The sequence below is a fragment of the Selaginella moellendorffii genome, unplaced genomic scaffold (genome assembly GCF_000143415.4).
Source record: "Selaginella moellendorffii unplaced genomic scaffold, v1.0 SELMOscaffold_173, whole genome shotgun sequence".
NCBI classification, from domain to species: domain Eukaryota; kingdom Viridiplantae; phylum Streptophyta; class Lycopodiopsida; order Selaginellales; family Selaginellaceae; genus Selaginella; species Selaginella moellendorffii.
This window is the reverse complement of record NW_003314433.1, coordinates 67,262-81,798: the sequence shown is the minus strand read 5'-3', so window position 1 is coordinate 81,798 and position 14,537 is coordinate 67,262. Positions and strand designations below refer to the sequence as shown.

At 39.8% G+C, this 14,537-nt stretch overlaps 2 protein-coding genes and 1 pseudogene across 2 annotated transcripts in view; 1 reads left to right on the top strand and 2 right to left on the bottom strand.

Annotated features, from left to right (window-relative positions):
- Positions 1-9,919, bottom strand: part of LOC9638841 (protein TORNADO 1) — a 12,560-nt gene extending 2,641 nt beyond the window's left edge. The window contains exons 1-4 of the mRNA XM_024667452.1: positions 9,766-9,919; positions 5,567-9,730; positions 5,391-5,513; positions 5,229-5,324 (exon numbers count right to left, since the gene is read on the bottom strand). Coding sequence (XP_024523220.1) covers positions 5,506-5,513; positions 5,567-9,730; positions 9,766-9,919 — 4,326 coding nt within the window. The 3' untranslated portion in view covers positions 5,229-5,324; positions 5,391-5,505. The remainder of the gene's footprint in view (positions 1-5,228; positions 5,325-5,390; positions 5,514-5,566; positions 9,731-9,765) is intronic.
- A 73-nt stretch (positions 9,920-9,992) lies between these two features.
- LOC9638743 lies at positions 9,993-12,732 on the top strand (annotated as a pseudogene).
- Positions 12,682-13,324, bottom strand: LOC9638742. Its single transcript, XM_024667451.1, has 3 exons — positions 13,298-13,324; positions 13,089-13,130; positions 12,682-13,029 (listed from the first exon to the last, which is right to left on the bottom strand). The coding sequence occupies exons 1-3, from the start codon at positions 13,322-13,324 to the stop codon at positions 12,724-12,726; spliced, it is 375 nt and encodes a 124-aa protein (XP_024523219.1). The 3' UTR covers positions 12,682-12,723.
- Positions 13,325-14,537: the final 1,213 nt, after the last annotated feature.

The window sequence follows — 14,537 nt, the reverse complement described above, 5'->3', positions numbered from 1 at the left end:
AAAAAAAGGCCGGAGGAGTGATACTAGGCTGGTCCTTCTCTGTGTGATTTGGTTATGCTGTGCAATGGGATAGTTATTGCATCTCCTAGCCCTTGAGCCCTGGGAAGAAAGATTGTGAGAGTTAAAATTACCAACACTAGAACCCATAGACATTTGTGGGTGTATTTCCCTTTTTTTGAATGAGAGTGTGAATGAAGATCTATAAATTCTAGACAGTATGCTACGACAAACCCCTCAAGAATGTATTCTACAAAGAACCAAGTCTTTCTTTTATATGCAATAAACTTACATCAACGGTTATTTTTTTTCCTTTCAAACGGTTATATGGTTTCACATAGAATCTTATTTCAAATTTAATAATTTTTTAATTCTGACAAACCTAATATTTACTAGCCAAAAAGTATAGAGTACAAATTTAAAGAAGTGACAAGAATACTCTTTTTTCAAACATTTTATTTTATGTTCTAACAAATGTCCCTATCATTGCATGTAGTAAATATTTAAATTATTAGAACAAAATGTGTTCTTTAGAACATTTTTATCTATATAATATATAGAGAGTTATTAAATTATTAGGTTCGCCATAACCTTAAAATTTTAAAATTTATAATGTTCGTACTAAATTACAATTGAAAATTGACCTCAACTCGTGAGCTCAACTCTTCAACTCGTGAGCTCAAGTATGGTCCGCGCCCGTATAGTCTTTGCAGCGAACAGTTTGGACAAGTGAGTGCCTTGAAGAGTGCTTCACCTGCCTCCTCTCGAAACGTTGCCACCAGTTTTACTAGCTTAATGCAAATGCCACTCTGAAATGCCTGTTCCCACCCTTCCTTGCCAATGTGGTTATCTTCGATGACTAACTCTTCCACCCTGCACTCCTGACTTGCCAGATCCCTACTCAATTTCCCAAATCCTTCCACTGTCATCCTGTTCCCCAGCAATTGGAGACGTTTCAAGTTGTTTCCTGGTTTCCTAAGGAGTTGGCTAAGGAGAGTCTCTGGGTTCCCAACCCTGTACAACCAGAGCTCTGTCAAGCAGTCGAGCTGAGCAAAGGCCAACTCAAGCTCCTGAGGTGGTGTGAGGATGTCTTTGCCTCCTTGCCAATTGAAACGTAGCACTTTCAAGACTTTGAATTCCTCTGTCATGAGAAGCTTTGCAAACCTCTGCAACCTCAATCTGCCAAATATCCTGTCCCTGCTGAGGAGGAGCAATGCCCTCTGCCACCCTTTGCATTCGATCACTGGGAATGCCCAACCTACAAGCGACCCTGGCAGCGAACTGGATGAATCTGATGTCGAGCTGTGGTACCAAAGCGGCCTTGAGAATGTCAATGTGAGCAGCAGCAGCAGCAGACGAACTGCCATCACCAGGAGCATCTCCCACATCCAGAGCCCCGTCTAAACTGGGTGGATTTGAAATGCACCAGTTGAGCACACCAATCAGATCCTCCTCTGTGCCTCCAAACCCCTCAACGGTAGCACTCACCTCATCAACAAACTCACCTTTGGATGCGTCAAGCGCCTCCAGCCTCCAGATCTTCCCACAATGAAACACAATCGCATTGAAGTGCTGCTTGTTGTCCCGCTTCGCTGCGAGAGCCTCCTTGATCTCCTTGACAGACAAACAGGGGATCCACACTCGTCGCTCCTCCTCCATGGAAGTTTGCCCTGGATCGAAGGGTATTTACAGGTATTCCCAGAGGTATGGTGAGTCCTTTCTTCACACCTTGTCCGACGTTGCAAAGTGAGAGTTTTCGACCATCTTGAGGTAACTGCCAGACTCCAGTCACCTAATAACATTCTCTATTTATAGTATTTATTTTGAGAATGTAGTATTAACTTATCTCCAACATTTCAAATGCAACCACTTATTTTATTATTCTTGTGATCACTACTTTTTGTTGATATCTTGGCTTTCAAGGACAATTAATGAATCTCAAGTGTTATTTGGTTTAGATATTCTAAGGTGCTACTCTCACTCTTATTACTTTTGGAGCATAAAATCCAAATATTCCTTCTCTTGCTTTTTTTTCTTTGTAATACAAACATTGAATCTAGAATTAAGTGGTCATTTGGTAAATACTTAGTACCACAAGGCATCCATAAATGTTTCTATGTTGGATATGAAAATGAAATACAATCCATTGTTGATATTTAAGGACAAGCTATCAATTTTACACAAGGTTACTAACAACTTTGGTGATATAGTAAAAACCTCTTGCGAGTGAGATTTGTAGAGTGTAAGTTTTGTAAATGATGCACAGCTAAAAATAATTATAAGAAAAGCTACAATTTTTTGATACACGTGGCAGCGGTCATATGGATTCCTTTTGTATTTGGATTGTCTTACTTAACTTATTTGTACAAGCACAAACAAAGTTCTCCTTCAAAAGCAAAAGAGGAAACTCTTGAGATTGTCCAACTGTAAAGAGTAACAAAAATTAATCCAATCACTTACAAAATGAACTATAAATTTATAATAACATTTTGCCCAATCTCAACAAAACCATTAATAAATCAAAGCTTTAGCCAAATGTTCATCTTTGCTTGATAATCTATCTCCACTCAATCAATACATAAAGCCCTAAGTTGGACAATGTATTTTTTATCGAGCAGGTCCTCTTTAATAAGTTCCATATATAAATAATATAGTGACTTACCCTTTTTTCTTTTGTAAGTTATTGTCTACAAAGAGTTTATTTCAAATTCACTTAAATCTTTCTCTTGAGAAATTACTTAGCTTGGCATAAAATCTTAGCAACCTAATACTAAATACTAGCCCAAAAATTTGAGAAAAACATATAAACCAGTATATTAGTGATAATTTGAAGCTTTTTCTTGCCAATTTACAAGGTATAATAAATGATTGAGATGTTGGTTCTCTAGACAAGGATGAGATAAAGATTGGGAGTGAGCTTAGGCAAACATCTCTAAACCAAACTTCTTCATTTAGCTCATAAACTTGGTTGAGTTTGCAAAGGTTTCGATAAAGTTTATTTTTGAATTTTTGCATGTCATAAATGCTTATCAAGGCAATGTAAATAGCAGTATACTATAATTATGGCTTGTCATTTTTGTTATGGTGGTGGTGATCGCAACCATCACCATGCTTTTGGCATCTTTATAAATGATTAATTTTTTTTTACTTTAGGATCATCTAAAGGAGTCTCACTCATAATCTCTATAGGCCCTGATATTAATTTGGGTGTTTGCTAACTTTAAAATGTGTTCTTGTAACCACATCAACTTTGTACTTAGTTTAAATGCTCTATGTGTCCAATTCCACTTTTGGATACCCAAATGGCTAAATAACCTTTTATGAAGTCCAAATTTAAAAACTTATATTTGGTATTAGAGAAGTCTAAAGTGTGACTCTATTAATTGATTAAAGAAATCACACCACATGTTAAGATTGATATTTATTAAGTTTAGTTTACTCCAATTTCAACTCGAGGGGTAAGGTGTTAAAAGAGCAGGACTCTTCGAAGAGTTGCAACTTTCAACTTCCATTTACGAAGGCATGAACTTCCAAAAAAGCATGATGGATTATAAACAACCAAAGATAATAACTTAAAAAATTATTAATATTGTTTTAAATATAGAAATGTACCCTTTGTTCCAATTAGTTATAAGTTTTGGGTTATTTTAGATTAAGCATCTTTAAATAGTATTGGGTTAGATGACCTTTTAGAAAGCCCAAATTCAGAAGATTATAGTGCCATAAATAATATAAGTTAATATTTGTAAAGAACCTAGCAAGAAAGAAAACAATTTAAAATTAAACAACCTTTCAAAAATGAATATTTACTAGAATGTTCAAAATAAGTATTTAGAAAGCATTTTCATTAGAGCTACTCTCAAAGTAACACTTGATGTGTTGCAAATGATTTCATAGTAAAAAATATCTTTATACTTCATTTTTAAAATAAATATAAATGGTGTTTAATACATATTTTGTATTTTGTAAAAAGTGTCTACAAACACTCAAAAACTTTTTTTTGTTAAATTATTGCTTACAATAGTTAAAGCACAATACAGTGTTTAGTTTTATGGGATGACATATATATATAATTGAGGAGAGTAAACAAATTTCTATATAGAGTTTAGTAAGTAAATGGAATTGTGAATAATGACAATTTTCATAAGACTTTAAACTGTAGTTTGTAACATATTTTAGCTAAACATTAATTTAAAGAATAAGTTGAAGTTGGTAAAGATAATATAAAGTTATCTCCTATAGTATGTGATGATAAATAACAGTTAAGCACTTGTATTTAGTTTTGAAATGCATTACCTCAAAAGGTTTATTAATTTTAATTAACTTCATTCCTAGAATTGTTTTACCAAAGATGCCAAAATAAAAAATGCCTCTAACATGAAATCATCTTAGTAGCTTTTCTTTAAAGCATTCAATACAGAAACATCAGAATAAATATAAAAATTATTTTAGAGCAATATGTAAAGATACTTCATCAACTTATATAAGGAAATGTAGCATAATCATAGTACAAATAACATTCTGCCATAGCTAAAACAATATAGAGGACATTTGATTTATCATTGCTTTGCTAAATAATCTCAAAAATCAATATAATCAATTATTTATTTAAATGCCCTACATAGTCTTTGTTAAATCAAACTAAAATCATAGATATATTTCAATGTAAAATACCTTTGTAAATCCATACTATTTTATAATCCAAGGTTATAGGATGGATATTAAAATATTTGGCCATGATTGTCTTATGGTCAATTTCTTTCACAATTTTTGTTTTCATATCGAAATATCATTAATATGAAATTATTTGATGAGTTTTTCCTTCACTTTGATTATTAAAAATTCAACACTGAAATAAACTTCAAACATTAGAATAAACGTGAAATAATATTTTAGAGCAATAATGTAAAACTTACTTCATCAACTTTTCTTACAAAATATAACCCAATCATTCCAAAGACATATAGTAATAATTATATAAAGTATGTTCATTTATCTTCATCTTTCCAAACTACCTCGTAAAAATATATATTGATGATCTGCTTTAGAATGGTGTTTGTTAGATAAAACTAAAATCTTAAATGTTAAATACCTTTGCAGATCCATATTTTTCTTTCATCCAGGATTATGGGATGAAGAGCAAAATATATAATTAATGATTTACTTCAAATGCCCTATATAGCCTCTATTAGATAAAATTAAAAGCATGGATATATTTCAATATAAAATACCTTTGTAAATATATATTGTTTTATCATCAAAATTATGGGATAAAAAATAAAATATTTGGTAGCTTTTCCTTCACTTAAAATATTAGATATTCAACACTGAAATAAACTTGAAACATTAAAATAAGCAGGAAAGGATAATTTAAAGCTATAATACAAACTTACCTCATTAACTTCAACTACAAAATAGACCTGAATCATACCAAAGATATATAGTAATAACTATATAAAGCATATTTATTTACCTTCATTTTGCTAACCCACCTTATAAAAATATAGATTAATGATCTGCTTTAGAATGGTGTTTGTTAGATAAAACAAAAAACTTAAATGCTAAATACCTTTGCAGACCCATATTTGTTTTCCCTCCAAGATTATGGGATGAAGAACAAAATATTTTTCCATGATTGTCTCCTCTTTTTCTTCTTTCCCAAATTTAGTTGTCACTAGCTTAAATATCTCTTGCACATCTTCTGCTTTGGGATTTGTAGTTAGCTTGCTTTTGAGAAGACATGAATCCAAAAAACTTATGAGGCTTCCCTTGATCTCATCCACTATTGCATTCACTATCTCTCCAATACCAGCAAAATGTCCTCCAACTTTGGCCCCAATAAATAATAGGATCAATGTATATTTAAGTACTGGAGCAAATTTCTCGAGCCAGTTTGGTGGGATATTCAATTCAACACCTTCAGAACTCTTCACTTGATGACCTTTAGAAGTTCCTTCAGGCCATTCACACAAATAGTGAAGTCTACCATGTGTTCCCAATATTTTGCTGTAATTTTTCCACCTATTATTCTCATCAAGAATATATGGATATTTTGGGCAATCTGTCTCCAATTTCAATAATACTTGAAAACACGTTGTATGGATTGCATTCACTTTATCCATGATAAACTTGATTCCATTCTTGAGCTCGTTAACGCTTACTTCAATGTCATTAAGTTTTGTATCCAACTTGTCAAAACGGTTCTCCATTTTATCAAACATCTTCTTAATATATATGAGGATTGCATCAAGTTTTGGGTCTTCAATGTTTGGAAACTTAACAACATCTGATGATGCTTTGGGAATTGTGACTTCTCCAACCTCGTCATAGTCCTTCAAGAGTTCATGAAGTTCAACAAACTTATTCACCAGTTCATGTTTTTGCTCATTGGGCATCAATAGCTTAGCCAAAGCATTCTCATCTGAGACCTTCAAATCATTATTCACATCCCAATCCTCTACTTCATGTGAATAATTCCAAGTGTGGGAGTATTCTAAACCTCTTTCTTTTGCTTCACATTTGACTTCCTTTAGTGGACAAATAACTGAAGCCCATAATTCTAATTTGTCCCCCTTATTTAGTATCCTTCTCCATACATAACCACGTCTCATCACATTTTCTTCAATTTCCAAAGATGGGCAATCCTCCATACATACCCCAATAATGCAATTTCTAATTTTTTCCATCCATCCTTCAGCTTCTTTTTCCAAATCTGGCCTTGGTGCATTCTCTACCTCTTTTGGGTAATAGATGATGACATCAACCCATTGCCTATCTTTCCAATTGCCTGTGTCTCCCCCAACTCTCACAATTGTCTCGATAAGGTTCTCTTTCAAAGCCACCCATCCATTCCCAGGCCTAAAACCTTTCTTGCTTAATTTGTGAAGTTTAACTTGGATCTTTGTGAAAATACTTGCAGGAAACAATTTCAAGTCCTTGTCTTTGCATTCAAACCTCCTGCCCCAGTAGTTGTGGTTTTTTTGAGTGTCAATTGGCACTGATGGCAATGATAAATATTCTGGAGGTGAATATTCTTCTTGCAATAGTGTTGGCATTTTCAACTTTTTGGGCAAGTTATGCCAATTCCCATCCCATGTTTCATCCCAAGGCAATATCAGTCCCATCTCATGGAGCACTCCAAGAATGTACTCCACTATTTTGTCTTGGTTCCCACATTGTTCTTGCAATCGATGTTCAACTTGGTGTGTTTCCATTTGACTTTTGAATTTGCTGATCTTCCCTGTAGGTATGAAGAGTTGCACCACATCCCTCATAAACCATTGGACATCTAAGATGACAAATTGAGACACAATGTCACCCTCTTCATGTCCCAAGCCAAAGTAAATTGCATCTCCACAATCATGTAGAAACTGCAAGACGAATTTAATAACATTCTTCCAGGCTTCTTCACTTTTGAAACTGCTGTTAGGCAAGAGGATTTCGTCAACTTTGTCTAGGGGTATGACCTTCTTCTGACTGGCACCTTGTACCAGTTTCCTCTTTGCTTCGAGACATTCCCATGGTATTTGTTGCTGGGATGACAGCAGTTCGTGCAAGCAACTCCCCAACATGGTTTTTATCCCCCTTAAATCTTTCACTTGAGTGGCCACCACCTTAAAACAAGGATCTGTCCCAAACTCAAGTACTTGCCCATAGCCTTTGTCTTTGTCGGAGATTATTGCAGAAACCACCTTCTTTGGGTCATAGCTGCATTTTCGAGTGAAAAAATTCAAGGCAATCAAGACCCTGGGCTTCCTTTTGGGTGAGGCTGATTGATGTGAAGCGATGAACCTCAGCCAGTAAACCAAATTCTGCTTGAAAACGTCACAATTGTCATCCTCCACCTTGCATACGATCAAGAAGAGATCCTTCTCACTTCCTCTGAGAAAGTACTGGTGGAAAGCATGGAACTCTTCCTGTCCAGCCAGGTCGCAAATGAGCAGCTTTTGTTTGGTGGTCGCATAGACAAGTGGTTGCAGCTCAATGCCTGCTGTTGAAGCATGCCTTTGGAGACATGATGGAAACCAAGACACTCTGCGGCAGAGGTTTTTTTTTATTGTGGTCTTTCCAACCCTGCTAGCACCACACAAGAAGAGCTTTGCTGTTGACGGGTTGTCAAAGTCTTTGAATGCACTCTGCTGGAAGATTGCATTCCGCTCTAAAAGACCAGAACACCTCTGCTTGAATGCTTCAGAAGCTTCGGAATCATTGCCTATATCAAGCTCTTCCACAAGGCTTTGGTAGTTTTCCTCCAGGGCAGCCAGAATTTGTCTTTTCTGTGCATCACTTCTAAGAAGAAGAGCCCTGAATCTGCGCACCTTGCATTTTGGATCCCCCAGCAACTGGCAAAGCTCTTCCAGCTTTTCAATTTCTTCCTGACGTATTTCCAAGTCTTCAATGCTGCTTCCCAAAAGGCACCTCCATGGCAGTTCCGAGTTACATGACAAAGCTTTCAGAGACTTGCAGCTGGTGATAGCTTTCCAAAAGAGCTCCCCATTCGTGATTTTGCACTCCCGTATACCCAAATGCTCCAGTTGGCTCTTCTCTATGCCCTTGGCAATCTCCAACGGTAACTCTGTCCTGCTACGACCACTTATTACCAAATGGCGCAGCTTACAATGTGGACTTGAGAGAGCTGACCACAGACTGCTGTCACAGACCATTCCTCCTCCCTCGTTTAGCCGATCAAGTACATAAAGATGAAGCTTGATCAGCTTGCCATTGGGATTTTGTAGCGCTCTGCCCAACCATCCACCACCATCACCTGGATAAAGAGTAACGATGAGTTCCTCCAAGCCACACTTAGCGCTGCTCAGGGCCTCACCCAGGCCCGTTGCATTGCTCAGGTCCTCACTTCGGCAACCTAAAACTGACAGGCGGGTGCCCTCCTGAAGAGCCTTGCATACCCATGGCAACACTCCAGCATCACTTTCCCAAGATAGGTCTAGTCTTTGCAGCGAACAGCTTGGACTAGTGAGTGCCTTGAAGAGTGCCTCACCTGCCCCCTCTGGAAACCATGCCACCAGCGCCACTAGCTTATTGAAAATGCCATTCTGAAATGCCTGTTCCCACCCTTCCTTGCCAATGTCCTTATCAAAGATGACTAAAATTTCCACCTTGCACTCCTGACTTGCCAGATCCCTACTCAATTTCCCAAATCCTTCCACTGTCATCCTGTTCATCTCCAACACGAGATGTTTCAAGTTGTTTCCTGCTTTCCTAAGGAGTTGGCTAAGGAGAGTCTCTGGGTTCCCAACCCTGTGCAACCTGAGCTCTGTCAAGCAGTCGAGCTGAGCAAAGGCCAACTCAAGCTCCTGAGGTGGTGTGAGGATGTCTTTGCCTCGCCATTCGAAACGTAGCTCTTTCAAGACCTTGAATTCCTCTGTCATCGTCAGTAGCTTTGCAAACCTCTGCACCTCAATCTGGCGAATATCCTGTCCCTGCTGAGGAGGAGCAATGCCCTCTGCCACCCTTTGCATTCGATCACTGGGAATGCCCAACCTACAAGCGACCCTGGCAGCGATGTGGATGAATCTGATGTCGAGCTGTGGTACCAAAGCGGCCTTGAGAATGTCAATGTGAGCAGCAGCAGCAGCAGCAGCAGACGAACTGCCATCACCAGGAGCATCTCCCACATCCAGAGCCCTGTCTAAACCGGTTCGTCTGACCAGGGTGAATTTGAAATGCACCAGTTGAGCACACCAATCAGATCCTCCTCTGTGCCTCCAAACCCCTCAACGGTAGCACTCACCTCATCAACAAACTCACCTTTGGATGCGTCAAGCGCCTCCAGCCTCCAGATCTCCCCACAATAAAACCGAATCGCATTGAAGTGCCGCTTGTTGTCCCGCTTCGCTGCGAGAGCCTCCTTGATCTCCTTGACAGAGGAACAGTGGATCAACTCTCGTCGCTCCTCCTCCATGGAAGTTTGAGAGCACGAGTAAACTTGTAAAAGTGAACCTTGCCAGCAGTGGAAGCAAAGCACTAAAGAAAGTATGCCAGCTGTGGAAGAAAAGCAAAGCATATGCCAGCTGTGGAAGCAAAGCACTAAGAAAGTGGAAGCAAAGCATATGCCAGCTGTGGAAGCAAAGCCATCGTATGGAAGCAAAGCGGACAGTACAAGCAAGAGTTAATTTAGGTTTTAGGGTTCTTCGAGCAAGACGGCCAAGGCGGCGGAGAGGAAGGTGTGGGACGAGGATGATATTGATGCGATCTTGGTAAGGAAAGCTCTGGCCAAAGACTCTCAATCGTTTTCCTTCTTGTCAGGCTAAACTCCACAAGGAGAAAGCAAAGAAGAGCGAAATTCATGGCGATGAGAATGTAGCAGCTCCTTCACCACAATGCAATTGCTCTGTGCGTAAGAACTCGATTGAAATCTCCACTCTGGAAGCTCACATTCTCTAGAATTCTTCTTTCCTTGCGTTTCAGGTGACTGTAAATCCCGTCAAGGACACTGCGCTGATCGTCTATGGAGGTGAATACAACAATGGTGACAAGGTTTGTGATTAGTTTTGCTACGGTGATTTAACCTTCGTGTTTGCTATGCTAGACTTTACGTTTATGGCGATCTCTACCGATACAACATCGAGAAGAACGAGTGGAAGCCTGTCACCGAGAAGCGCTCACCAGGCGGTTGCGTGGAAAAACTGGCTCTTCATGTTTGGTATGATGTATTTTTCCAGGACTTCTCTTGATTTTGGCAGTGTAGGTGGTGAATTTGGTTTCATCACTATAAGGTGTGTTTCGAGCTGACTTACAAGAGAGTTCTTGCAGGATTTATGGAGACTGGATTTAAACACAAATATCTGGCAGGAGCAGCTTCAACTAAAATGCTGTCCAGGTGCTCGTTCCGGACATAGATTGGTATGTATTGCGCTTCTAAACATAATCTTTTTTTTCTTTCTTGCCACAGAAACATAAACTTATTCTATTTGGTGGATTTTATGACACGCTGAGGGAAGAAAGGTCGGCTGTTTCAGCAGTGTAGATGTTTAGTATTGAATTTTTGACACAGGTACTTCAATAATCTTTAAGTGCTGGATTTAGACGATTATAAGGTTTGTTTCTGTCGCTCATCGTTCTTCCTTGTTTTTTAACAACTAAACTGATTTCCTTTTGCAGTGGCAAGAGATAAAACCCAAGCTTGGAGCTGCCTGGCCTTCAGCTGGAACTGGTTCTCAGCTTGCTGTTTATTTAGATGAGGTATTTGTCTACTAAAAGTATAGTTTTGCGTGTTGTGAACATTTTTTCTTTTCTAGATTTTCTTGTACGGTGGCTATTTCAAAGAGCCTGCCCCTGACAAAGATCAATCCGACAAAGCTGTAGTGCTCGCAGATATGTGGACGTTAGATCCACGGATTGGGAGTGGGACAAGGTTTGCTTGTTTTACATTCTCGTTTGGAGTTTTAGTTTTTCAATGTGTTTTGTGAAGGTGAAAAAATCCGGTTTGGCTCCTGGCCAAGAGCAGGATTTTTGTCCACATCTTGTTTGGTGGTGTAGTTGATGCTGATGAGTACGGTTTCAATGCATGCGTTGGAAAAACTAATGTCTTTTGCAGGTGATTCCCTGCACAGCGTTTTTATGATCGAGATGTATATGCTTTCCAGATGGTTTGTATCTCGTCGATTTTTTTAAAATTATCTAAACACCATCGCTCGCAGGTATCCTTTGGAGCTTCGCAAGCCAAAGAGCCTAAAGATTAAGGTATGGCAATCTGAGATTGTGTAGTGGTTAAGTGTGCATCCAAAGCAGAAGAAAGTGGTTGATCCAAATGTGGAAAATGCGTCTCAACGTTGAGCGTTCTGCTTGAAGGTTGTTGCCTTGTGGAAGAATAAATGCTGGAATGGTCGTTGGAAAGGATACTTTGTTTCTGTATGGAGGTATGAAAGAAGTCGGCAAAAAAAAAGTGACACGACGACCTTTCCTCGCTGGACCTTCGAGCATTATTGAGGTTAGTATGATCGAGCCATCATCCAGCCTCATACTAATGTCTCAAGCAGGAAACACAAAGCGCGTGGATTGAAGCTAGTAAGGAGAAAGGCGAAACTGATGGTGACAACAGTGATGCTGGATCGATTAATAAAGGAAAAGACGAAGAGGACGATGACGAGGTAGTAAAAAAGAAGGATGTAAGAAAACTTGTCGGTTTCCTTTTGTATTCTAGGATGCAGTGGAGTCACTGTGAAGAGGCAGCTGCTATTCTTAGGGGCGAAGGCAAAAAGCTGACACAGAAAGCACGGAAATTAAAGATCGATCCGAGCTGGGCCTGGCTGATTCCCAACAAACACTTTTGGTGAGTCATCTTCCTGTTTTGTTATTGATTTGTCTTTCAGCCTGGAGAAACGCTGAGAGATTTTTTCTCTTGGACGATCATGTATTGGCAAATGGCACCTTATGATCACACCCAACACACTGGAAAGGTGACAACGCAGGTTTTCTTTCGCTCGTTCTTCATGCTCTATGCATCTATCAGGAGTTCAGGAAGGATGGATTTGACTTGGCAAAGACACGCTACAGAGAACTTAAACCCGTCCTTCACAAGGTAAAGTGGTGTCTCAAGAAGGAATCCTCACAACAGCATTGTTTGATTTGCAGCTGGCGAGACTTGAAGCCGACCACAACGCTGAAGAGGAGGCTACCAAACCTTCCAAAGAGCGCAGCAAGAAGAAACGATAAGGTCCGTGATCTCTGAAAGTTCTAGCTGAAAATTAAATGAATAGATTACAATTATTCCCAGAGGTATGGTGAGTGCTCTCCTTTTCTAGAGGCAATGCCAATGAAACAACTAGTATACAATCTCTGCGTCCCATCATCAATGGTGATAGAATTTTGCCTTTGCTCTTCTGAAATCTTGGATTTCTTGGAGGCCGGTTCAAGGCACTTTGGCGTCTGAGCTGCAGCCTTGGTTTCTGTCGACCGCAGTGCTGCTGGAGCAGCCTCCTTTGGCTCCTTCTTGCACTGCTGGTTCACCTCAACCTTTTGCTGGAACTGAAACATGTTTTTCAAGTTCTTGGCTTGTGCTTCGATTTGGAGCTGGAGAAAAGAACAGGACCCAGAGTTTTACACCGGAAAGAAAAAAGAGAAAACGTTACCTCCAGCTGTGCGTGTAGTTGCTTCTGTACTTCTCTAGTGTCCTGCCAGAGAAAGAAATAAGGAACAAGTACTAAATAAGAAAGAAATTTCCTCAAAGAACTTACGCATCAAAGTTAGCAGTGTTTCTCTTCTTGGTTTTGCTGAAACGCATGAACTATTAATGTCACGCCATAATTTGGTATGTCCTTTAGGAGGCAAAAGCTTGAACCTTTGGAGTGAAAGCTTCTCCTTCCATTTTCGAAAGCTTGTTGAGAGACGCAGAATACAAACCTCTCCGTTGCTACTGAGAGTTTGATCCCTGTCGTTCCGACCTGAGTGTGTCTTATTCTCGCTTTTGATCCTGATGTCACCCTGTTCTACACCATGAATGAATGAGTATAAATGCGTAAACATACCCTCGTCTTGTCGCAAATGTCGATCATAGGTGGAATGTACACGCGTGTGCGTTTGGATCCACATGCCATTCCATTAAGTGTAGAACTGGCTCCTTTTCAATGCGTTGTAAGTCGACCTCGACCATGGATCGTCGCACTACGGGCTCCATCACTGAGTGCGCATTTGTCTCGATTTTCAATCTCAGCAAACCTGGAATATATTTGGTGACTCGTCCCTGCTTATTTTTCGCCAATCGTTGGCTGTGCCTCCTACATTAGGACCAAAGGTCTTCCCGCATAACCATCAAGCCACGTTTCGTCTCGCATAAGACATGCCATCCTGTAAGAGAAGCAAAGCTGAATAACTCCACCAAAACAACCATAAGAACGCCACCTTATATTGAAACACGGAACGTACCAGTTCGCTGCCACTTATCAAACTTGACAACCACCCACATCTGTGAATACCGTGGACGGGACATAGAATGTCAACGCTTCTACGAAGATTGTCTTCTAGTCAGAGTGACCAGCGTTGAGTCAGGGGCCTGCCAGCCATTTTGTTGCTCAAGCATCCAAAACTACTAAACACGAGGAACTTACCATTGGCCTTTTCAAGTGCTCAATCACCCCGTGGCAGCTTTCAACCTCGCCTCATAACCATCTCACACAGTAGCGCCACGTACCCTCCAGCACTGAGCTGGCTCAGTAGGCCGGCATCCCTGGGCGAAACACAAGGATTAAACTTGAACTTGTAAGATTCCCGAAGCGCATCTTTCAGTGCCACGAAAGATCTTGGGATTGTCTTTGGCATTATCAAGGTACCACTGCGTAAGATCTTCAAACGCATTCCCAACCTGAGATCGTCCGTGAGTGAGTGAGTGATCAATCGACTTCAAGAACTTACGATCACTCCAAAAACGTCTTTGACGGCAAAGAGCTCAGCATCACAAGAACTTTCTGAGGAGCTCTGCCTTCCCTCATGAGCTGGGGAGAAATGCACAATACAGCACCCCCCCTCTCTTATGTGGCTGCCCTTTTGCCACACTCAGACGAGGCTCGGGCTGGAAATCGCGG